This window comes from Oncorhynchus gorbuscha, linkage group LG26 (assembly GCF_021184085.1).
Source record: "Oncorhynchus gorbuscha isolate QuinsamMale2020 ecotype Even-year linkage group LG26, OgorEven_v1.0, whole genome shotgun sequence".
Classification (NCBI taxonomy): Eukaryota; Metazoa; Chordata; class Actinopteri; order Salmoniformes; family Salmonidae; genus Oncorhynchus; species Oncorhynchus gorbuscha.
Genome location: NC_060198.1, coordinates 5,147,999 through 5,171,712, shown reverse-complemented (window position 1 = coordinate 5,171,712; position 23,714 = coordinate 5,147,999). Strand labels below are relative to the sequence as shown.

Below are 23,714 nucleotides of genomic sequence, written 5' to 3'. Positions count from 1 at the left end.
TGTTCTCTCTGTGTTCCCCCTCTCTGTTCTCTCTCTGTGTTCCCTCTCTCTCTCTCTCTCTGTGTTCCCTCTCTCTCTCTCTCTCTCTCTGTGTTCCCCCCTCTCTCTCTCTCTCTCTGTTCCCTCTCTCTCTCTCTCTGTGTTCCCTCTCTCTCTCTCTCTGTGTTCCCTCTCTCTCTCTCTCTGTGTTCCCTCTCTCTCTCTCTCTCTGTTCCCCTCTCTCTCTCTCTCTCTGTGTTCCCTCTCTCTCTCTCTCTCTGTGTTCCCTCTCTCTCTCTCTCTCTGTGTTCCCTCTCTCTCTCTCTCTTCTCTGTGTTCCCTCTCTCTCTCTCTCTGTGTTCCCTCTCTCTCTCTCTCTGTTCCTGTTCTCTCTCTCTCTCTGTTCCCTCTCTCTCTCTGTTCCCTCTCTCTCTGTGTTCCCTCTCTCTCTCTGTTCTCTCTGTGTTCCTCTCTCTCTCTCTCTCTCTGTGTTCCCTCTCTGTTCTCTCTCTGTGTTCCCCCCTCTCTCTCTCTCTCTCTCTCTGTGTTCCCTCTCTGTTCCCCCCTCTCTCTGTTCTCTCTCTGTCCCCCCCTCTCTGTTCTCTCTCTGTTCCCTCCCCTCTCTGTTCTCTCTCTGTTCCCTCTCTCTCTGTTCCCTCTCTGTTCCCTCTCTCTCTCTGTTCCCTCTCTGTTCCCTCTCTCTCTGTGTTCTCTCTCTCTCTGTGTTCCCTCTCTCTCTGTGTTCCCCTCTCTCTCTGTTCCCTCTCTGTTCTCTCTGTTCCCTCTCTCTCTCTGTTCCCTCTCTCTGTTCCCCCTCTCTGTTCTCTCTGTTCCCCCTCTCTCTGTTCCCTCTCTCTCTCTTTCCCTCTCTCTCTGTTCCCTCTCTGTTCTCTCTCTGTTCCCTCTCTGTTCTCTCTCTGTTCCCCCTCTCTCTGTTCTCTCTCTGTCCCCCCTCTGTGTCCCCCTCTCTGTTCTCCCTCTGTTCTCTCTGTGTCCCCCTCTCTCTGTTTCCCTCTCTTCTCTCTGTGTTCCCCCTCTCTCTGTGTCTCCCTCCCTTCTCTCTCTGTGTTCCCCCTCTGTTCTCTGTGTGTTCCCCCTCTCTCTCTCTGTTCCCCCTCTCTCTGTGTGTTCCCTCTCTCTCTGTGTTCCCCTCTCTCTCTCTGTGTTCCCCTCTCTCTCTGTGTCCCCCTCTCTCTCTGTGTCCCCCTCTCTCTGTGTCCCCCTCTCTCTCTGTGTCCCCCTCTCTCTCTGTGTCCCCCTCTCTCTGTGTCCCCCTCTCTGTGTCCCCCCTCTCTCTCTGTGTCCCCCTCTCTCTCTCTGTCCCCCTGTTCTCTCTCTGTGTCCCCCTCTCTCTCTGTGTCCCCCCCTCTCTCTCTGTGTCCCCCCCTCTGTGTCCCCCTCTCTCTGTTCCCCCTCTCTCTCTGTTCCCCCTCTCTCTGTGTCCCCCTCTCTCTCTGTGTCCCCCTCTCTCTGTTCCCTCTGTGTCCCCCTCTCTGTCCTCTCTCTGTGTCCCCCTCTCTCTGTGTCCCCCTCTCTCTGTGTCCCCCTCTCTCTGTGTGTCCCCCCTCTCTCTGTGTCCCCCTCTCTCTCTGTGTCCCCCTCTCTCTGTTTCCCTCTCTCTGTGTCCCCTCTCTCTGTGTCCCCCCCTCTGTGTCCCTCTCTGTTCCCTCTCTCTCTGTGTCCCCCCTCTCTGTTCTCTCTGTCCCCTCTCTCTCTGTTTCCCCTCTCTCTCTGTGTTCCCCTCTCTGTTTTCCTCTCTGTTCCCTCTCTGTTCCCTCTCTCTCTGTTTTCCCCCTCTCTGTTCCCTCTCTCTCTGTTTTCCCCCTCTCTGTTCCCTCTCTCTCTGTTTTCCCCCCTCTCTCTCTTTTCCCCCTCTCTGTTCCCTCTCTCTCTGTTTTCCCCCTCTCTGTTTTCCCCTCTCTCTGTTTTCCCCCTCTCTGTTCCCTCTCTCTGTGTCCCCCTCTCTCTTCCCTCTCTGTTCCCCCTCTCTCTGTTTCCCCCTCTCTGTGTCCCTCTCTCTGTTTCCCCTCTCTCTGTGTCCCCTCTCTCTGTTTTCCCCTCTCTCTGTTTTCCCCCCCTCTCTGTTCCCCCTCTCTCTGTTCCCCCTCTCTCTGTTCCCCCTCTCTCTGTTTTCCCCCTCTCTGTTCCTCTCTCTCTGTTCCCCCTCTCTCTGTTCCCCTCTCTGTTTTCCCCCTCTCTCTGTTCCCCCTCTCTCTGTTCCCTCTCTCTCTGTTTTCCCTCTCTCTCTGTTTTCCCTCTCTCTCTGTTTTCCCCCTCTCTGTTTTCCCCCTCTCTGTTCCCCCTCTCTCTGTTCCCCCTCTCTGTTCCCCCCTCTCTGTTCCCCCCTCTCTGTTCCCTCCTCTCTGTTCCCCCCTCTCTGTTCCCCCTCTCTGTTCCCTCTCTCTGTTCCCCCTCTCTGTTCCCTCTCTCTCTGTTCCCCCCTCTCTGTCCCCTCTCTGTTCTCTCTCTGTCCCCCCCTCTCTGTTCTCTCTCTGTCCCCCCCTCTCTGTTCTCTCTCTGTCCCCTCTCTGTTCTCTCTCTGTCCCCCCCCCTCTCTGTTCTCTCTCTCTAACCCATCTCTCCTGCTCTCCAGTGGGGAGTCTGGTGCGGGTAAGACAGAGAACACCAAGAAGGTAATCCAGTATCTGGCTCTAGTGGCCTCTTCTCACAAAGGCAAGAAGGACACCAGTGCTGTAAGTATACTGCAAACTGCAATGCTTTTTTTGCATCGTTTTTGCCATTGTGCCGTCAATGACAAGTGGCTATTGTGTGTCAAAAGTGGGGACCTCCCCAAGCCGGTTTCCATGCTCTAAGGGAGACTTGGCCAATGTGTGAGGAAACTGCCCCGTTGAATGATAATTCTGTACCGCAATTTCCTCCAAATAGACACAGCCAGGAGCATTTGTCCACGTGAGTAAAAAAGGGAATGACCCAAGTGTGTTTTGCGTGTGGTGGTATGCGTGTTTTCTCCTAGAATTAAGGATTGCATGTGAGAGTGGCTCACTGACAGGTTTTTTGTAGTAACTAATTTTTTATTTCTGACAAGATCCCTCTCCTATCAAGTTCCCCAACTCCTTTGTTGTTGAGCTCAAAATAATACATTTAAAATGTACTATAACATGAGCAATATCATCTCATATCCCCATTGTTTAACAGTGTGCTCATAACGTCCCGATATTACCAGTTATGGACCACACAACTAAAAACTGCATGATAGTGATTTTTTACATTTTATTAACATGCAGCCCTCTCATCCAAATCCAAAATGGTAGATAATGTCAGATGATTTATTCCCCCTGAGTTTGGTTGTTATTATGGCGTCCATGGTTTTCCAAAAACACTCTTTCACTGCCTGGGGTTGGAGCCCGGCATTGAAATGGTTAACCACCACCACAGATCATCACAGATCAACAGAGCACAGTGTGAGCATGTCCATCTCCCTTTTCCTGTCTATCAAACGACATCATGTCCTGTCACCGAACCCCCCCCCCCCCCCCCCTACCTCATCCCCTAATCCACCACACGCCATTTTGTCCTGTGGGCGTTTTGGCGGCTTCTTGCTCCTCCGTTACACAGTAGTTGTTCTACCACTTTTGATGATTTGCACTAGTGTGGAGTTTCAGACACCATGTGACCTACACGTGACCTTGTGATCTTTGACCTTTTCATCACAACAGCCAGGTCTCTCTTTGCCCCTGATTTTTAAAAGAAATTGCATTTTCAGAATCATGCCTGAGTGAGATTCAAATAGTTGGGGGGGGGTGTCAATGTTTTTCTTTGCCATTACCCCTCAAGACCTTCAGGAGATGCAGTGAAGCCCAATCATAATTTCATTGTCCAGCCTTCTCTACTACCTACTGGGCACACACTGGTTGAATCAACGTCATTTCAATGAAATTACATTGAACCAATGTGGAATAGACGCTGAATTGACGTCTGCCCAGTGGGTACTTAGTATGAAGCGATGTATCGGCCATGCATTCTAAGTAGTATGCTAGTGTGGAGATTAGAATGTAATTCATTTTTTAGAAGCCTACCACCAGCAGTGAACTTAATACATCTGCTTTAAAACTAGAATGTGTCTCTCTCTTCTCCTTCCTCCTCTCCTCCTTTATCTCTCCATTTCCAACAGCCTATTAATGACTGATCCTTCCTGTCATCTGTCGTTTCCCCTCTGTTTCTTTCCCTTTGTTTTTCTGTCTTCTCCCTCTTTCTCTCAGTGGCTGTCTGAGGCGAGCAGGGCCTTTTCCCTGCTGAAATGTAAAGTATCTGGTTGCTACTTTCTTTTCACTCAAGTACCAGTAACTCATTCGGTTTCAGAACTTGGGTGAGGTTTATCTTTATCTTACTGGGAATTTGTCAATAAGAAGATTTGGCTGATGTATTATCATCAAGTAGTCTTCTCATAGATCTAGATCTGAAAGGCATGTGACGGACACCTCTGAACTCTAGTCAAATCATTTACATTCATTTGCCCTGTGGTTTTGCATAACATTGTCCTGGTTTCAACTCTCCAGTCTAAAAACACCCATAAAAAAAACGGGTGTAAGGACCACAACAAGCTATCATTATCGGCTTGTCAAGATGGGAGAGGTTAAACCATGCACTGCTCCCCCCTCCCCCTTAAGCCAGAGGAGCCTTGTTACGTATGTGTGTGTTTGTGTGCACATTTCCGTGTGTGTGTTTGACAGGGGTATGCCTGCCTCTGACCCACCCAGCCAGTAAGTTAACACAGGCCCTTTGATCAAACTGCATATTATCAGATCTGTACAAAGCCTAGAGAAATGCAAAATATTTGATATCTAGGAAGCACCTTTTCTATAGAAATAACAATCCTGACAGGTCCGCAGACATGACATCTCGCCACCCTCTGCTCTGGCCCCTCTCCAGACCAGCAACACTCTGAATCTATCACCTCCAGACACTCCCTCTTCACATCCTGGCCCAGCCAGCGAACACTCTAGTGGGCCTCATTTGAACAATCAAGCCCTGGTTGTCTGTTTGAGGCAGATTGGTAGTGAAATAAGTCATGTTGGTGGGACACGTGTCCTCAGTGCATAGAGACTAATAGGGGATTCGATGTTCTGGAGTTGTAGGTGCTGTCCGCTCAGTTATAATGCTATTAGGCCCAGTCACGGTGTAGATATACACAATGTAGAGATGATGATATAGGAGTCCAAACTGTTGAAAACAACCGGGTTTTCTTTATTTTTAAGATCTATTTTTAGAAAAAAATTTTTTTCAATTGACTTTCATAGGGCTTGTGCTGCTGTTCCAGCCTTTTATTTGACTACTCTATTCACAAACAAACTAAATCTGTGACATTATTTAATGTTTGTCGTTACATTGTTTTGTCCAGGGGGAGCTGGAAAAGCAGCTTCTGCAGGCTAACCCCATCCTGGAGGCCTTCGGGAATGCCAAGACCATCAAAAATGACAACTCTTCACGATTTGTGAGTTCACCTTTTCGCAGACGCGTTGGCCTGGAGTATTTGAGGCGGGCCACAGAGGAGTGTCCTTTTCATTCATTAATTCAAGCTCTTGATTCGTCTAATTTGCATAGTGACCCATATATCGTCTTGTGTTAACAGTCATCTGACAGTTGGATGTATACGGTACCTCGTTGTGTAACATATGACCTACTGTAATCCTGGTGTGCCTGTTCCCTTTAGGGTAAATTCATCCGCATCAACTTTGATGTGACTGGCTACATCGTCGGCGCCAACATTGAAACCTGTATCCTGACACGCCGTTACACACTAACTCTAAACGGGGGGATTCAGGTTCAGAAAAGCTGTTCTTTGTGTTCACTACCCTGGGAAAACGGCTACAAAAGCTCCTGGGACTCCTGTGTTTGAACAGTAAACATGAACCCAGACCCAAACCTGCGGTGTTGGACTGTTGACACATTCCTGTTAGAAGTGTCATGGGTTCTCCTGTGACCGGCGGTAAAGATTGGGGAGGTCATTGGCATCTGCACAATGACAGTCTTAAAAAGTGCTGTCACTCCAATAACTGAGTTCCCATGGAATGGAGTGATGAGATAAGAAATGTTTAGGTTGGAATGATGTCTTTGGGTCATGTTGTTTTTAAAGATGTTTTGGCGCAGAGCCCTGTTTGTAAAGGTTCATACATACTGTAGGTACAGGTTGCTAAACCGTCCATGTTATCACATACAGGTTGCCAAGAACGTGTCAAATTGAGATAATGAAGCTCCAGTGTCATATAATGTATATTCTGTGTGTCGTTCACCGTGTATGTTCACTGTAAGATGACAAAGTAGACAAGCTTGTTTGTAAATGCGTTTATTTAGGCTGTTTTCCTCTCAGGCATAAACTTGAAACTCCATCCAGAGCATTAGAATGTATATCCTTAACGGCTGTTCTCAGACCTGCTGGAGAAGTCTCGTTGTATCAGACAGGCCAAGACCGAGAGAGCCTTCCACATCTTCTACTACATGGTGGCTGGGGTCAAGGACAAGCTACGCGGTAAGATCTGGGTTGTAATTCCCTAGGTAGTGCGTTACATTTGACCAGGGTCCATAGGGCTCTGGTCAGAAGTAGTGCACTCTGTAGGGAATAGGGTGCCATTTTAGATTTAGGTCAGGGTTCCTGATCAACCTGATGATTGTCATGGTGGAGGAGAGTAGGAGATTTAATCTTTACTGCAGGACATGCAGTTGTGGAAGTCCCACTTTTCATCCCATTGACCCCAGACAACTAGAAGCAGAATCATTCTGTACACAATCAAATATGATTATTTCTTGATAATGCAGAGCTAGAATTTCTAGAACTCTCCACTCCATCAATGAAAACCCTCAACCGTTGTTCTTCCAGATGCACTCCTGTACGTGATTGAATGTAGAGCGAGAATTTCTAGAATTGTCAAAATTGAACACACTGAATCATTTTCATTCCAGAGGAGCTTCTGCTGGAGAACTTCAGCGCCTACCGTTTCCTGATTGCGGGCCATGTCTCGATCTCGGGCCAGCAGGACGACGAGATGTACGAGGAGACCATGGAGGCCATGAACATCATGGGCATCACTGAGGAAGAGAGGACAGGTACTGTATCAATCAATAAATGAATACATTTATCAAATCAACAAATCACCACAAAAAGTCCTACATGTGGCCATGAACATCATGGGCCTCACCGAGAACAAGAAGATAGGTAATTTATCTATCAATCAACCTATTCGTTAATTGAATCAACTAATAAATTAATTGATACATCAATCAATTATTCAATCACCTTAACAAGTCCTGTATGAGACCATGCATAGCATGGGCCTCACTGAGGATGAGGTGATGGGTAAGGCTACAGTCCAGGGCCATTCTATTCAATCACAACAAACACTTCATTACTAGGGCGGTTACACCGTACTGTAAATATTATATAACTTTCAGGAATAACCAGGCTATGACTTGGGTTTAGGGTGTTTTCTTCAAGATCACAAGGTCAGGATAACCCAGTGGCCCTACATCAGTACATCACATGCATTCGACACAGTAAACTAGGTGTGAAGATCTTAGATAGCTAATGGTGACTGACTAGCTAGGCTGACAAGGCATAGAATATGTCATTTTGATTTGTCCCTGTACTTACTGTAATTGACCTGTACTCTCTGTGCTGTCTGTCCTCTAGGCATCCTGAAGGTGTGCTCCACGGTGCTGCAGTTGGGGAACATAGAGTTCAAGAAGGAGAGGAACCAGGAGCAGGCCACCATGCCTGACAACACAGGTTAGAGGAGGACATGAGATAATATATACATAACTTGTGCACTATGTATATATTTGACATGGTATGTTATAGTATAGTACATGTTGTGCTATGAATATGGTATGTTATAGTATAGTACATGTTGTGCTATGAATATGGTATGTATTACGCCACTTATATTAAATGTAGTACATGCTGTATGTTATTAATGTGTAGGACCATATCACATCTACTTTATTTCTGGGTCTTTGTTTCTTACCTCTCCAGCGGCTCAGAAGGTGTGCCATCTCCAGGGCATCAACGTGGTAGACTTCACCAGAGCCATCCTCACGCCTCGCATCAAAGTGGGCAGAGAGGTGGTGCAGAAGGCCCAGACCAAAGAGCAGGTACATGTTGCTTTGGCAGGCTGAAATTAAGACAGTCCTGCTCGCCTGTTTCCCAGACTCAGATTTTATCTCCTGGACTAAAAAACATATTCAAAGGAGAATCTCCACTGTTTTTTGTCCAGGAATAGGCCATACTGCTGGGCTGAAGTTTTAAACTGTCTCAAATATGTTTAGTTTTCAGTTATCCATATTTTATTCTGTTTCCTCCAGGCTGACTTTGCCATTGAGGCCTTGGCCAAGGCTATGTACGAGCGTCTGTTCCGCTGGCTGCTAGCTAGGGTCAACAAGGCTCTGGACAAGACCAAACGCCAGGGAGCATCCTTCTTGGGCATCCTCGACATTGCTGGCTTTGAGATCTTTGAGGTGAGGGAATTCATATGATTGCATGGAAGGATTCATAGGGTTGTTTGTACAATATCTTGGATAAGACTTGGGCCACATGCTACACGTCAAAGCTGAGCTATTAAGACGAAGGAGAAGACTTGGGGGCCTAGCACACAACCCTGTGGCACACCACACTGTCTTTAGTGAGAACTCATTCTTCTTTCCCTTCTCTTGCAGGATAACTCCTTTGAGCAGCTGTGCATCAACTACACCAACGAGAGGCTGCAGCAGCTGTTCAACCACACCATGTTCGTCCTGGAGCAGGAGGAGTACCAGAGGGAGGGAATTGAATGGAGCTTCATCGACTTCGGCCTGGACCTGCAGCCCTGCATTGAGCTCATTGAGAGGCCGGTGAGTGGGAAGACTGTAAAAAACACTCTTTAGGTGTAAAATGTATGCATTCAAGACATTAAATAGCTACAGATTAAGACTAGTCCTTGACTAAATAGCATTCTCAGTGTAGATTATACATTGAAAGAGCTTTTTAGTTCAGTGCTAGGCTTAATCTGTGTCCTGGAAACCTTTCGTAGATATATTAAGAAACCAGGAAAATATTTATTTGACTTATGTTTTCTTCATAGAACAATCCTCCTGGTATTCTGGCCCTGTTGGATGAGGAGTGCTGGTTCCCCAAAGCCACAGACGTCTCCTTCGTGGAGAAACTCATGAACACCCAGGCCAGCCACATCAAGTTCAGCAAACCCAAACAGCTGAAGAGCAAGACGGTGTTCTCTGTGCACCACTACGCTGGAAAGGTGTATATCTATCATCTTTGTGGTGCTGTGTTGCTCAGTAAGCAGGACAAGGTTGTAGGTTCATTTCCCACAGGGATCACATAAAAATGCATGACATGTGTGGTGCTTTGCCTGTAGGTGGACTACAATGCTGATAATTGGTTGACAAAGAACATGGACCCTCTCAACGACAACGTCATAGCACTGCTTAACATCTCGTCCAACACGTTTATCCAGGAGCTCTGGAAAGATGGTAAGTTCCCCTGCACTTCAGTTAGCAGTTTCCTTTCTTAGCATCGAGATGGAGTCTCAAGACGGATACATATACCCCATAATTTTGTGTGACTAGCTCTGATTGAAAATATTGCCTCCTAAGCGTGGTAACCAGATCTATTCCATGATTAGCCAACTGGTGTCATGTTTGGCATACAGGCTGCCAGTGTCCTAACCTAACCCAAATTCTAAAACAAACCCCCCTCTCTGTCATGAATGTGACTCAGCGGACCGTGTGGTGGGCCTGGAGACCATGGCCAAGATGTCCGACAGCTCCATGCCCAGCGGCTCCAAGACCAAGAAGGGCATGTTCCGGACCGTGGGTCAGCTCTACAAGGAGTCCCTGGCCAAGCTCATGACCACGCTGCACAACACCCAGCCCAACTTCGTCAGATGTATCATCCCTAACCACGAGAAGAGGGTAGGCACTAGGCATAGACATTACCCACAATGTGGCCATTCAATAGAACGTTCAGCTGTGAATAAGGTCTATTAGGCTGCAAGTCGAGTGTGGACACCCTGTTGCCAGTGTCTAAGTGGAGTGAAGAATCCACTTGATTCAATTTGGATTCTATTTGATTCAATTCCAGCCTACCTCAGTCCACCACTATTGTTCCCCATGTAGGGCCATTCCTTTTGAAGTGTACTTGTTTGTTGATGCTGAGGAGAGGTGCAAGCAACTCCCTCTATAAATTGGGAAAAAATACCATATTAGATTAGCGACAAGACGCCCTGTTTGTCTGATAAAGGCAATTTAGGACATTTGAATGGAATTAAGTGTTTCCTCCCCCAGTTGTGAAGGAGTGTTAAGTATTTTCTTCTCCAACTGCTTTTTCTACTTATTCACTTTCAACCTTTTAAATTTTTTAGAACAAATCTAAGTAATAACTTTATGTACTTATTTCAATTCGTAAGGAGCTGTAAATAATCTCGCCCTTACGTGTTTGCTATCCTTGGGTATTTGTAACATTGATGTTTTGTATACAATATGTAACGCAAATGTAATCATATTCATTAATCCTATATCCTGACCCGTTGTCCTCAGGCGGGGAAACTGGACGCCCATCTGGTCTTGGATCAGCTGAAGTGCAACGGTGTGTTGGAGGGCATCCGTATCTGCCGGCAAGGGTTCCCCAACCGAATCCTCTTCCAGGAGTTCCGTCAGCGGTGAGTAGACTTGAACGGAAGAATCTGTTGCCTTAGCCTGGTTAAACCAGCCTGGACACTGTCGCTCACCATGGTTTCACCGTTCAGTCTGGTTTAACCAGGCTATACTATTGCCTACTATCCAGTGCATTCAACATTGGCATGTATTAAACATACTGTGGTAAACATTTCTCTTAAAATTAGACTTAGTCTCTCTCAATATTTTCACTCTACAGTTACGAGATCCTGGCGGCTAGTGCTATTCCCAAGGGATTCATGGATGGCAAACAGGCATGTGGTCTCATGGTAAGAAAGTGGAGCCATTTCCAAATCCTAGCATCAGGACTTTTATCATATCAAGTCTATGAAAACAGCCTTACATATTATCTTCTCTGGAATTCTACCAAGACGAGACTCCAAGTACCAAGATAGAAACCAAGTTGGTACCAACTCTGCAACATACCAAGCTCAATTCCCATTTTCTCACATTCCTTTCCTGTCCCATTTCTGTAGATTAAGCACCTGGATCTGGACCCCAACTTGTACCGGATTGGTCAGAGTAAGATCTTCTTCCGTACCGGTGTGTTGGCCCAGCTCGAGGAGGAGAGAGATCTGAAGATTACGGTGGTCATTATCGCCTTCCAGTCCCAGGCTAGAGGTTTCCTGGCCAGAAAGTGAGCAATGGCCTCAGTGTTGACACTGCTTTAATACAATGAAGCCCTCCGTCTATATATCAATTCTCTACAGCTAACATTTTGTCCTGGGAACGTCCCCTAAATGTTAGCGAAAGTCCAGGGGACATCGCAATGTAACGTTCCCAGGACAGACGTTTGTTCTATTTTTCTGAATCTGGTCCCGAAAGTGCCACTATGTAGGCTGTTATTAGCACTGTACACAAATGAAACTGAATCTGTGAAAATGGCTTTTATGAGCCAATAAATGCTACATTAAAGTGGTCAATGTTGGTTCCGCTCCTGTGTTCTAACAGGGCCTTTGCTAAGAGACAGCAGCAACTGATGGCCATGAAGGTGATTCAGAGGAACTGTGCTGCCTACCTCAAACTCAGGAACTGGCAGTGGTGGAGACTCTTCACCAAGGTAGAGTTTCAACAACATGAACTATTCAACTCACTCCGTTAATTGATGTCCGTCCGACTTACCGAGGGCATCAGATTTAGACTTTGGTGGCGGATGCAGTGTTGACCAAGTCACGTCGTTCTGACCTGCAGGTCAAGCCTCTGTTGCAAGTGACCCGCCAGGAGGAGGAGATGGGCCTGAAAGACGAGGAGCTGCAGAAGGCCAAGGAGTCTGCAGTGAAGTACGAATCAGAGCTGAAGGAGATCACCCTGAAACACACAACAGTATGTATAGGGTTCATTCACCAGGAACACACTATGTGCTTTCCACAATCTTTGTAGGGATTATGTTGCCATTTTTCAGATATTCGTTTGAATTAAATTACTATTGTAACCCTTTTCACCACTTTCATTGCCTCTCAAAAAAAGTTTTGGCATTTAAATAAGTGTTATGAAATAAAGACATAACTCAAGAAAGTTTGGTGTATCACAGGGTTGTGTGCTGGGCCCCCTACATGTTTCTTTCTATTCAGCTCTCTTTGCTTTTTCTCTGGCTCCTCCTCTATCCAGATTATGGAGGAGAGGAACGCACTGCAGGAGCAGCTGCAGGCTGAGACCGAGCTGTATGCTGAGGCGGAGGAGATGAGGGTGCGTCTGGCCTCTAAGAAGCAGGAGCTGGAGGAGATCCTCCATGAAATGGAGGCCAGGTTGGAAGAGGAGGAAGACCGCGCTCAGGCCCTGCAGGTGGACAAGAAAAAGATGCAGCAACAGATGCAGGTTTGTTTGACCTTTTCTTTCCTTCTATGTCTTTTCACCTTGACGTTGTATTTTGGAGTTCGGGGTGTGTGTTGCTTTAGGCTTGTGCCAGTCATGTTAAGGTTGAGGGTTGCTGGTTTGAATCCTAAGTCTGGCAGTTCAGTTCTTCTTGGTTTGTGTTTAGGACCTGGAGGAGCATCTGGAGGAGGAGGAAGATGCCCGTCAGAAGCTGCAGCTGGAGAAGGTAGCATGTGAAGGCAAGATCAAGAAGATAGAGGACGATGTCTTAGTGATGGAGGACCACAACACCAAACTGTTAAAGGTTAGTTATAGTACCGTGTCTCAGGTATCATATGAGACATATTGTCAAGGCTATGGGCCATTTTAAAAGAACACTTGAGTGTTTTCGTCTATCAAGAGACTCGTGTGTCAGTTTCCATATTATGTCCTCAGCATCATAGAAGAAGCATTGTCAAGTCTCTGGGTCCGTGAGTCCAATGAAGATTTGATAATGACAGTTGATCCTGTTTTCCATTTGTCCACTCAATCGGCATTTGATGAAAGCAGGGGTATGACTTTTAGGATTTACACTGTGTTTACCTGTTTGCCATGTTTACCCTGTTTTAGGAGAGGAAACTAATGGAGGAGAGACTAGCAGATTTCAGCTCCAACCTGGCAGAGGAGGAAGAGAAGTCCAAAAACCTGACCAAGCTCAAGAACAAACACGAGTCGATGATCTCTGAACTTGAGGGTTTGTATCAATCTTTTACCCCGTCCAGACACCACATTAACCACTCTCAATGGATACCACACCTGTTCAGTTATCAAGCAACGATGCACATCTTGGTCCGTACAAATAGTGGCTTTGGGGGTTTTCCTGACCATATGACCTGACCAGGAAAAACTCCTAGCCATATCCATACAGGAGCATCTTTTATCGTAAATAATCTGTGTTGTCCTTAAGTTTGTCGGAAGAACGTATTGAAGCTATTCAGCCACTGCACACATTTTCATCCATAGAGTAACCTTCCATATATTTCTTTATCTTTTGTCCTCTAGTCCGTCTGAAGAAGGAGGAGAAGGGTCGGCAGGAGCTGGACAAAGCAAAGCGTAAGCTGGAGGCGGAGTCTAACGACCTCCAGGAGCAGATAGCCGACCTGCTGGCCCAGATCGCTGAGCTCAAAGCCCAGCTGGCTAAGAAGGAGGAGGAGCTACAGGCTGCTCTGGCCAGGTGGGCAACCAACACTGGATTTTGATATTTATTTTTAGTAATTGTCACTTTTCATTATTCTTTCCTTTTGAGCCCCCTTCAGTTGTTTTCTAGATCCTCACATGATACTGTGATAAAGTCCACGTTACACTTGTTTATGACCTCTAAAACACAACACCAAATGTAACAGTGCCATCTTTATATTAGCATCAGCACAAGTGCGCCTTTTATTAGTGATGTTTTATTATCTTGAAATCATCCACAAACAATGTATAAACGACATATAAACAATGTACACCTTTTCCCCCTAGGCTAGAGGACGAGATGGCCCAGAAGAACAATGCCCTAAAGAAGATCCGAGAGCTGGAGGGCCACATCTCAGACCTTCAGGAGGACCTGGACTCAGAGCGCCAGGCCAGGAACAAGACTGAGAAGGCCAGGAGGGACCTGGGAGAGGAGCTGGAGGCCCTCAAGTCTGAGCTGGAGGATACACTTGACAGCACCGCTACCCAGCAGGAGCTCCGGTGAGTACAAATACAGTGGCTCTGTTCCAATATCCACACCGGCATACCACTTAGTATGAATCAATATATTCTTAGTGAATGCTAGTATGGACATTGGAACGTAGCCATTTTGGTCATTTGTCTGTATATTCATGCAGTCTAGGGTAGTACTTGGTCTATTCGATCACTCATGCAATTCATCATGTCCATCCATTCTATCATCCACCCACTCATCCATCTCATCTCTGCAGGGCGAAGAGAGAACAGGAGGTGAACCTGTTGAAGAAGGCCATGGATGACGAGGGTCGGACCCACGAGGCCCAGGTGCAGGAAATGAGACAGAAACACACCCAGGCTGTAGAGGAGCTCACAGAGCAGCTGGAGCAGTCCAAACGGGTAAGGAAATATAGCTACACTACTAGGCCTGTTCAAGTGCCCAAAGTTCTGTATCTGATTGTATAGCGTCATCACTGGCCAGATTTGACGTGACTCTAACTGACTACATTCTGAAGCATATGATAATTTCATGTGTGCATGAATCCATCTTCCACAGAACAGGATCCATTTTACCGCTCTATTATGGAAGCTCTATGTATAAGCACTCTGGTTTCAGGATACGGAAAAATCCATATATATTAGATGCTGTGTGGGCCTTCCTACATTATACAGTATTTCCATTGACTGGTTGAATCCCCTTCCTCTCTGTGTCCCCCAGGTGAAGTCGAACCTGGACAAGGCCAAGCAGGCCCTGGAGAAGGAGACGTCGGAGCTGACTGTGGAGGTGCGCTCTCTGACCACGGCCAAACAGGACGTGGAGAACAAGAAGAGGAAGGTCGAAGGTCAGCTGAACGAGCTGCAGGCGCGCTTCACCGACAGCGAGAAGCAGAAGGGCGAGCTGGGAGAGCGTTGCTCCAAGATCACTGTGAGTGACGACTGAGGGGTCGCACAATGATGACATCACACAACCCATATGGCCATAATTCATAAAAAATGTGGACCTGCTGGAACACACAGGGACTCTATTCTTTTTTCTTTGTAGAATGATATTAGTTATGTAGAATGACACACAATGCAATAGATTAATGGATGAAATAGTCTATAGATATAGAAGACAAGTTTCACTAGCTAGATGAGATACTGACTAATATCCCATCTCTTGCTCTACACAGATTGAACTAGAGAGTGTCACCAACCTCCTGAATGAAGCCGAGGGGAAGAACATCAAGCTGAGCAAAGATGTCTCCACCCTCAGTGCCCAAGTCCAAGACACACAAGTACACACACACAATACATCCTGTTTATTCTGTACTGCATATTCATGCACGCTAACATTTCATTGTAAGTATATTTTAAGTGAGAAATTACCAAAATGACTCACCGTAACTGCTCTGTGTGGTTCAATGCTGGTTTATGATATCCTGTATGTAGCACTTGTTGCTCATTGTTTGGCGTTTGATACTGAACTTTGACCTTGTCTCTGCCCTCCTCAGGAGCTGCTGGCTGAGGAGACCCGTCAGAAGCTGCAGTTCTCCACCAAGCTGCGTCAGATGGAGGACGACCGCAACAGTCTGCAGGAACAGCTGGAGGAGGAGGTGGAGGCCAAGAGGAATGTGGAGAGACACGTGTCCACCCTCAACATACAGGTCAGAGTTCACACACAGGGTCAGACACTGGAGTCAAACGGTAAAACCTCATTGAGATGGATACTGCATGTGAAGAGATCCATCTTGTTACCATTTCAAGTGGACATTTCCTGTGCGTTATGTTCCCAAAACAAGAGATTGTAGTGTGTCTTTCGGAGTTAGCGTATTGGGACAGCATCCACTTAAGATGAAGACTAGCTGGAAATGAAAAGGGGTTCTCGGTCAATTAACCTTATAAAATAACAGTTAAATGAACATATAATGAAAATGTGAAGGAAGGACATTTATACACTTGTTTACACCATTTTCCTTGTATCACCAGCTGTCAGACTCCAAGAAGAAGCTAGAAGAAATGGCCGGCAACAATGAGCTCCTGGAGGAGAGCAAGAAGCGTCTTCAGAGAGACCTGGAAGCGTCCAACACCCAGTTCGAGGAGAAGGCCTCTGCCTACGACAAGCTGGAGAAGACCAAGAACCGTCTGCAGCAGGAGCTAGAGGACATCCTCATGGACCTGGACAACCAGAGGACCATCGTCTCCAACCTGGAGAAGAAGCAGAAGAAGTTCGACCAGGTCAGTCAACCAAACCAACTGCAAAACTGGTCGACATAACATTATAAGGATGGAAATGACGCAATACCAACCAGTTTTGCCTGCTGGTACAACAGACATATCAAAATGTCTGACACTAATCAAAGCGATTTTGGTGCATGTTATGTTAAAGATCAACAGGGTGTAGGAGAATGTAAATAAACCATGCATCAACTAAAAAAATACTTATCTTTAACTACTTTCTCTGCCGTGTAAGTTAATTCAAATTTATTTGGACTTGAAAGGCATCTGAACTTAACTTCTCCTCTTCCCTCTTTCTTCCAGATGTTGGCCGAGGAGAAGACTATCTCCAGTAAGTACGCTGATGAGAGGGACCGTGCTGAGGCAGAGGCCAGGGAGAAGGAGACCAAGGCCCTGTCTCTGGCCCGTGCTCTGGAGGAGGCCCAGGAGAGCAGGGAGGAGCTGGAGAGAGCCAACAAGTCCCTGAAGACTGAGATGGAAGACCTGGTCAGCTCTAAGGATGACGTGGGCAAGAGTGTGAGTGTGGACAACCTCTCTGGAATCTATGGGCCAGTTTCCCAGATACCGATCAAGCCTAGTCCTGGACTAAAAGTATCCTTCAATGGAGCCTCTTTCCATGGAGATTGAGCCTGATTTTTAATCCAGGACTAGGTTTAATCATCTTTTTTATGGCAATATTCTTAAACCACCAGTAGGTAGCAGGCATGTCCACAACCTTTTCTCACCCACCCACCCCTCCATCCCATCCGTAGGTCCATGAGTTGGAGAAGGGGAAGCGTGGGCTGGAGGCCCAGGTGGAGGAGATGAAGACCCAGCTGGAGGAGCTGGAGGACGAGCTGCAGGCTGCAGAGGACGCCAAGCTGCGTCTGGAGGTCAACATGCAGGCCCTGAAGGCCCAGTTCGACAGGGACCTGGTGGGACGTGACGAGATGGGAGAGGAGAAGAAGAGACAGCTCATAAAGCAGGTAGGGAAAGAAGGAAAAACTGTAAAGAGGAAAAGCCACCATTTTGTTACACAGAAGAGTAGTAGGTTCATGGGATGAACTCTCCAGGGTGTTCAAGCCACTCTTGAGCTACACAATACTGACACGCATTCACAGCAACAAATTATGTTGCTGAATTGAGCTTGTGCTCATCTTTCGCTTTCTGTGTGTGCTCCCCAGGTGCGTGAGTTGGAGACGGAGCTAGAGGACGAGAGGAAGCAGAGAGCCACGGCGGCAGCAGCCAAGAAGAAGCTGGAGGGAGATATGAAGGACCTGGAGGGACAGATCGAGATGTCCAACAAGGGACGCGACGAGGCCATCAAACAGCTGCGCAAGATCCAGGTGAGTTGGAGCGAACGACGATACTGTAACACATTACCTTCCAGTGATACTGTTGTGTTTATGGAGCAGTATGACAGCCTATTCCTTATTTAGTCATATATAGCATGCCTTATGTAACTGACTTTCATGGTGTAAAATGAATCCAGCGAGTGTGAGGTTTGGCTATGGCCTTGACGTAAAACCTGTTAGTTTTACTCTGTTTATTTAGAACCTAATGGACAACTATGAAAAAATGCTCTAACCAAGTTTATTCACCCAATTGGTCAGACAGCTGAAAGGACAAAGACCTATTTACACAAGCACTGGTATTTTAACCTTCCTCCTATGCAGATTTCCCTCCTTACACATCTGGACAGCCAATACATCTGTTGCTAGACAGGACTTTAGTGACTCATGTTCTTTCTCACTTCATCTGACCTGACCTCTGCCCAAATTCCTCACTCCTCCCCAACTCACGGCTGTCCTCTTGACTTGTACCAGACTGTAGCCCTTCTCCTTTCCATAGGATATCTAATGTCTATCAATAACATGTTCTGAGAGAATGTAAACGTTCTGCATTCCCCCTCTCTCCCTCAGTACCATGAACAAGGATATTTCAAGTTTAGAAGTCAGAACCCATCACACCCTATAAAGCATTATGAAAGCCTTATGATGCCTCATAATGTAACTATGTCATTCCATCTCCAGGCCCAGATGAAGGACTTTCCAGAGGGAACTGGAAGATGCCCGTGCAGCCAGAGAAGAGGTGCTGGGTACGGCTAAGGAGAGCGAGAGGAAGGCCAAGAGTCTGGAGGCTGAGCTCATGCAGATTCAGGAGGTAATGTAGCCTGGCTCACTGTAGATAGCATGGCAAAGTGTGAAATAACACTCGATTTCCCATATAGTGCACTACTTTTGACCAGAGTGCTATTTGTGTGTGTGTGTGTGTGTGTAGGAGCTGGCTGCTGCTGAGAGGGCACGGAAACAAGCAGAGGCTGAGCGGGACGAGCTGTCCGACGAACTAGCCAGCAACACCTCTGGAAAGTAAGTAGAACCTTTACTAAATGAGTGATGTTAACAGCATTATAATGCCTCTTGTATTTCACAATTTTTCCACAGTCAAATGAGTGGAATGAATTGGAAACTGTGAATTGAACGCAGCATTAGATGGTGGTGTAGTGGAGCATTGTGCAACTGAAACATTGTGTGGTAATGTAGGGAGCATTCATTGTGTGACTGAAGTGTAGTGTAGGGGAGCATTCATTGTGTGACTGAAGCGTAGTGTAGGGGAGCATTCATTGTGTGACTGAAGCGTGGTGTAGGGGAGCATTCATTGTGTGACTGAAGCGTAGTGTAGGGGAGCATTCATTGTGTGACTGAAGCGTAGTGTAGGGGAGCATTCATTGTGTGACTTAAACATTGTGGTGGTGGTGTAGTGTGTGATTGACTGTTTCCTGTGTGCCGTTTCCAGATCAGCCCTGTCTGATGAAAAGCGTCGTTTGGAGGCTAAGATCTCCCAGCTGGAGGAGGAGCTGGAGGAAGAAAGCAGTAACATGGAGATCCTCAATGACAGATTGAGGAAGAGCACTCAACAGGTTAGACTGGCAGGACTCCTCCTAACGACCTGAAACGCACTGTGACCACACCTTAAACACACTAGAACAGGGCTGTCCAACCCTCTTCCCGGAGATCTACCATCCTGTGGGTTTTTAGTCCAACCCTCATTTAACACACCTGATTCAACTAATTAGCTGCTCAACAAGACCTTAAATAGCTGAATCATATATGCTAAATTAGGGTTGAACTGAAAATCCTACAGGACAGTAGACCTTTCCTTCCAGTTCTCTGCTGCCAATGACTGGAACGAATTGCACAAATCACTGAAGTTGGAGACTTATCTCCCTCACTAACTTTTAACATCCGCTATCTGAAGAGCAGCTTACCGATCACTGCAGCTGTACACAGCCCATCTGTAAATAGCCCATCCAATCTACCTACCTCATCCCCATATTCTTTGTATTTAATTTTTTGCTCTTTTGCACACCAGTATTTCTACTTGCACATCATCATCTGCACATTTATCCCTCCAGTGTTAATTTGCGAAACTGTAATTACTTCGCTACTATGGACAATTTATTGCCTTACCTCCCCACGCCATTTGCACACACTGTATAAATACTTTTTTCTATTGTGTTATTGACAGTACACTTGTTTATTCCATGTGTAACTCTGTTGTTTGTGTCACACTGCTTTGCTTTATCTTGGCCAGGTCGCAGTTGTAAATGAGAACTTGTTCTCAACTGGCCTACCTGGTTAAATAAAGGTAAAATAAGGAAATCTCCAGGAAGCGGGTTGGGCAGCCCTGCACTAGAACCCCAACTTGACCTCTAATCAACCATGCTTTGAACCCTCATTGACCACCTCTTGGATGTACATTGACCATACCTTTAACTATCAGTGACCACGTTTTGAACTCACAGTGTCATTGACCACATCTTGACCACTCTTCACACTCAGGTGGACCAGCTGAACAATGAGCTGCAGACCGAGCGCACCACCTCCCAGAAGAACGAGAGTGCCCGGCAGCAGATGGAGAGGCAGAACAAGGACCTAAAGGCCAAGCTGCAGGAGATGGAGAACCAGGTCAGAGATAGTAGATTTACGTAAATGTGACTATCTAGGCTTTCTCCCCATTGAGAAAATACTAAGTGTCCTTACTTTCCGGTCTATCTTAGTGGGTGTGTAGTGTGCCGTTAAATTGTGGGGTATCGGTCTCTATCATCTCTGACCAGGTCAAGTCCAAGTTCAAGTCATCCATCACTGCCCTGGAGGCCAAGGTGGCTCAGTTGGAGGAGCAGGTGGAGCAGGAGAGCAGAGACAAGCAGGCCGTAGCCAAGGGCCTGCGCCAGAAGGACAAAAAGCTGAAAGATCTGATGATCCAGGTGGAGGACGAGAGGAAACAGGCTGAACAGTACAAGGAACAGGTATGTTGTTGTGTCATGCTGATACCAGTCTTATGAACACCCTCTTCTTCCTTTCTGCTATTGACAGTTTTATGACACTCTTATGACCCCCCTACCTTACTCCTCTCCTTTCCCCCTCTCCTCCCCAGGCAGAAAAGGGCAACACGCGGATGAAGCAGCTGAAGCGCCAGCTGGAGGAGTCGGAGGAGGAGTCTCAGCGCATCACGGCTGCCCGCAGGAAGCTGCAGAGGGAGCTGGATGAGTCCACCGAGGCTAACGATGCCATGAGCCGCGAGGTCAACTCCCTCAAGAGCAAACTCAGGTACAGTGTGACCCATGACCCCAGAGACAGGGCGGTGTCTTTGGCAAGTGTCCCTGCTCCTGACCTCTCCTGTGTACTGTAGTTTCACTGTGCTCAAATCACTCGATAGAAAAGGATAACCCCACCCCAAATCAAGGCAGGTCCAATATATAACTGAGTAGATTTACAGCAACCACACTGACATTTCACACAATCAACCATTTGCCAACCACAATTAAATCTTCTCCCAATGGGCAAATGAGCATAAAGTGCCCTTTTGGGGCTTGCAGTTAACAAGTTGAGCACTGTACTACAGTATATCTGTTTCCAACACCATGGTGAGTCTTCTGGATATCAAAGCCTTTCTTGAATCTTTATTGCAGAGGCAACCCAATCCCAGAACCCAAGGAGTAACGTGGCAGGTACCTCTGCATTTAGACGTTTATCACCATTTCATTTTAACTTTCCATAACTTACCCCCATCCACTCTTGTCCAACTGACTGTGCCATTTCTCTGCCTGAAAGAGTGAAATATGGTTTATCGGTCAATATCTTCAATGGAGCTCCTCTGATCGAGCTCATAGTCTGAAACAGTTCAAGAAAAGTGTATTGCACTTCCGTTGTGGTCTTTCTACTACTGGTGACCATATTTTTCTCCATGCTTGGTTTAGTTGCCCTAAACCAAACTCATTTCTCTGTCTGTCTAGCCTGGTTCCAGATCTGTTTGTGCTGTCTTGCCAAATCCGATGGTCTCCGGTGACCATCGGAGTAGACAATTCTGCACAAACAGTTTTGGGATCAGACTAGTGTTCGTCTAGACAGGAGTCAAATGAGTTAAACATATAACCGGCCGGTGTGCAGCGTGCCTACTGTTACTATAACATCTCACTCATTCTGCATTTCAGCGACGCCATTTAGTCTTCCTCGTGTTCAACACAAGTTTTTTTTACCCAAGTCCAACAAAACGTAATAGACAAGTTACATGAAATTATGTAGTTTGAACTTAATAGACCATTGTGGTTCCACTTTAAACGAAGTACAACTCATAATGGCTTTATACAGCATGCAAAAGGCCTCATAAGAACTACATAAAGGCTTCATAAATCATCTATAAGCATGTCATACTCTCTATAAATAGTGACGTGACAACCAGAGTAGGGTGAATTGCCAAATGTTTATACACCATTTATATCATGGTTTATAAATCACAGATTTATGTTGTGCTTATGAAGCCTTTATGTAGGCTATACGAAGCCTTTATAAGTTGTAATTGTTTAAAGTGGGACTATTATTGTAATAAGATGTCAATACTTTGTTAACGATCTCAACCTGTCTGGTAGGTATTGTTAGACATCCATTTTAACTTCAAACAGAAAGGTGGATAAAGGCAGTGATATACAGACGCAGACAATGGGAGCAGAAAGTCCTCCAACATTGTCCTGAGGTTACCAGGAAACCTAGACTGGTCTTGCCCATAGCTCGTCTCATCTGTGTGTCCTGTGTCTATGCTGTCTGTCAGGCGTGGGACCGAGCCCTCTTTCAGCGCCGCACCGCGCCGTGCCGGGGGCAGTGCCCGGAGAGGGGTCATCGATGACGCGTCAGAAGAAGACGGGGACTCACAGGGGGACTACAACGGAACAAAGTCTGTTGAGTAGAAGAGCCCAAAGCCATCCAATTAAATTCAGTATTACAAGCATCCAACCAATCAGACTTGGTATTAGGTGCCAGACTGACCCGCTTTACCAAAGAACACACAAGTGACTTCAACCTTTCTCTTTCATATCACTTCCAAATATGTTTCTCTATATCAGTCGCATATCGACTGCCTTCTCGTTCAGAGCACATAAGGCTTTTCACAATTCAAAACAGACTAAATGGAGGCATAAGAGACAAAGGCGTAATAATTAATTTGGTTTAAGTTTAGTGCCTGGGATGTTAGTGTGATTTGTTCTTTTGCTACACTGTTTTGTACTGCACTGAATTACTTGTCCCTACGATACTTCCTTAGCATAATGTTGTACCCCTCGAAGGGAAGGTACGTAGGTTACATGTTGTTCCTTATTCTCCTTTCATCTGGAAGGATAAATCCAGGTGTTACTATTCGTCACTTTAAATCCTAATTAATTATAGGCATCACATTGTATTTCTAGATTTATACATCTAGCGGTCATGTAAATCTATTCCATTTCTATGACGACATTATGACTTGTCCAGTCTTCTACACTGCTGTTAACTTTTAAGATCGTTATAGAAAGGTCAATGTATACTATGACAAATTGTATACCCACCCAGCTAAAAAAATAACTGATGTAGTCCAAATGTATTTTCTTTGTATTCAGAATAGCTGCCCCAATATTGGCGCACGGTTGCTTTGTCTGTGGTAAGGACAGTGAATTGACCATATATATTTCATACTTTGAATATTTCTCTGTCAAGTATGGGTAAGAGAACACCTTCCTACTTTTAGAAACCAAAACCAGTCACCCCTTTCTCGTACATAAAGTCTAATACACACATAGTATCAACAAGACCGGTACTTTTCAGTTATGTACCTTGCCAAGTAGAATATCATCAGCAGGAATAGTGTCATACCGTCAAGGCCATTTTGTGTGTGTCCAGATGCATATTCAACAAAAATATATTTGAGTTTTTCCCGCCACTGGTCACCTTAATGTTCTGTCTTGTTTTTACTCAATTGACGTTTACATGCCACTAAATCTATACATTGTGGAACCACCTGCATAATAAATAAGAGTGAAAAAGTAA

At 46.0% G+C, this 23,714-nt stretch overlaps 1 protein-coding gene across 1 annotated transcript in view; it reads left to right on the top strand.

Moving 5' to 3' along the window:
* The window catches only part of LOC124015227 (myosin-11-like), a 43,460-nt gene extending 19,746 nt beyond the window's left edge, over positions 1–23,714 (top strand). Inside the window, 39 exon segments of the mRNA XM_046330280.1 lie at positions 2,573–2,672; positions 2,866–2,889; positions 5,339–5,431; positions 5,651–5,714; positions 6,368–6,466; positions 6,898–7,041; positions 7,625–7,720; positions 7,967–8,085; positions 8,296–8,448; positions 8,647–8,820; positions 9,051–9,224; positions 9,342–9,456; positions 9,704–9,897; positions 10,522–10,643; positions 10,859–10,928; positions 11,136–11,296; positions 11,611–11,719; positions 11,851–11,982; positions 12,268–12,474; positions 12,638–12,775; positions 13,081–13,204; positions 13,513–13,684; positions 13,975–14,187; positions 14,418–14,562; positions 14,882–15,088; positions 15,336–15,440; positions 15,657–15,809; positions 16,132–16,380; positions 16,684–16,896; positions 17,133–17,345; positions 17,544–17,705; positions 18,393–18,407; positions 18,409–18,522; positions 18,640–18,728; positions 19,156–19,279; positions 20,202–20,327; positions 20,477–20,668; positions 20,797–20,969; positions 22,468–23,714. Of these exon segments, the coding sequence (XP_046186236.1) occupies positions 2,573–2,672; positions 2,866–2,889; positions 5,339–5,431; positions 5,651–5,714; positions 6,368–6,466; positions 6,898–7,041; positions 7,625–7,720; positions 7,967–8,085; positions 8,296–8,448; positions 8,647–8,820; positions 9,051–9,224; positions 9,342–9,456; positions 9,704–9,897; positions 10,522–10,643; positions 10,859–10,928; positions 11,136–11,296; positions 11,611–11,719; positions 11,851–11,982; positions 12,268–12,474; positions 12,638–12,775; positions 13,081–13,204; positions 13,513–13,684; positions 13,975–14,187; positions 14,418–14,562; positions 14,882–15,088; positions 15,336–15,440; positions 15,657–15,809; positions 16,132–16,380; positions 16,684–16,896; positions 17,133–17,345; positions 17,544–17,705; positions 18,393–18,407; positions 18,409–18,522; positions 18,640–18,728; positions 19,156–19,279; positions 20,202–20,327; positions 20,477–20,668; positions 20,797–20,969; positions 22,468–22,603 (5,413 nt within the window). The 3' untranslated portion in view covers positions 22,604–23,714.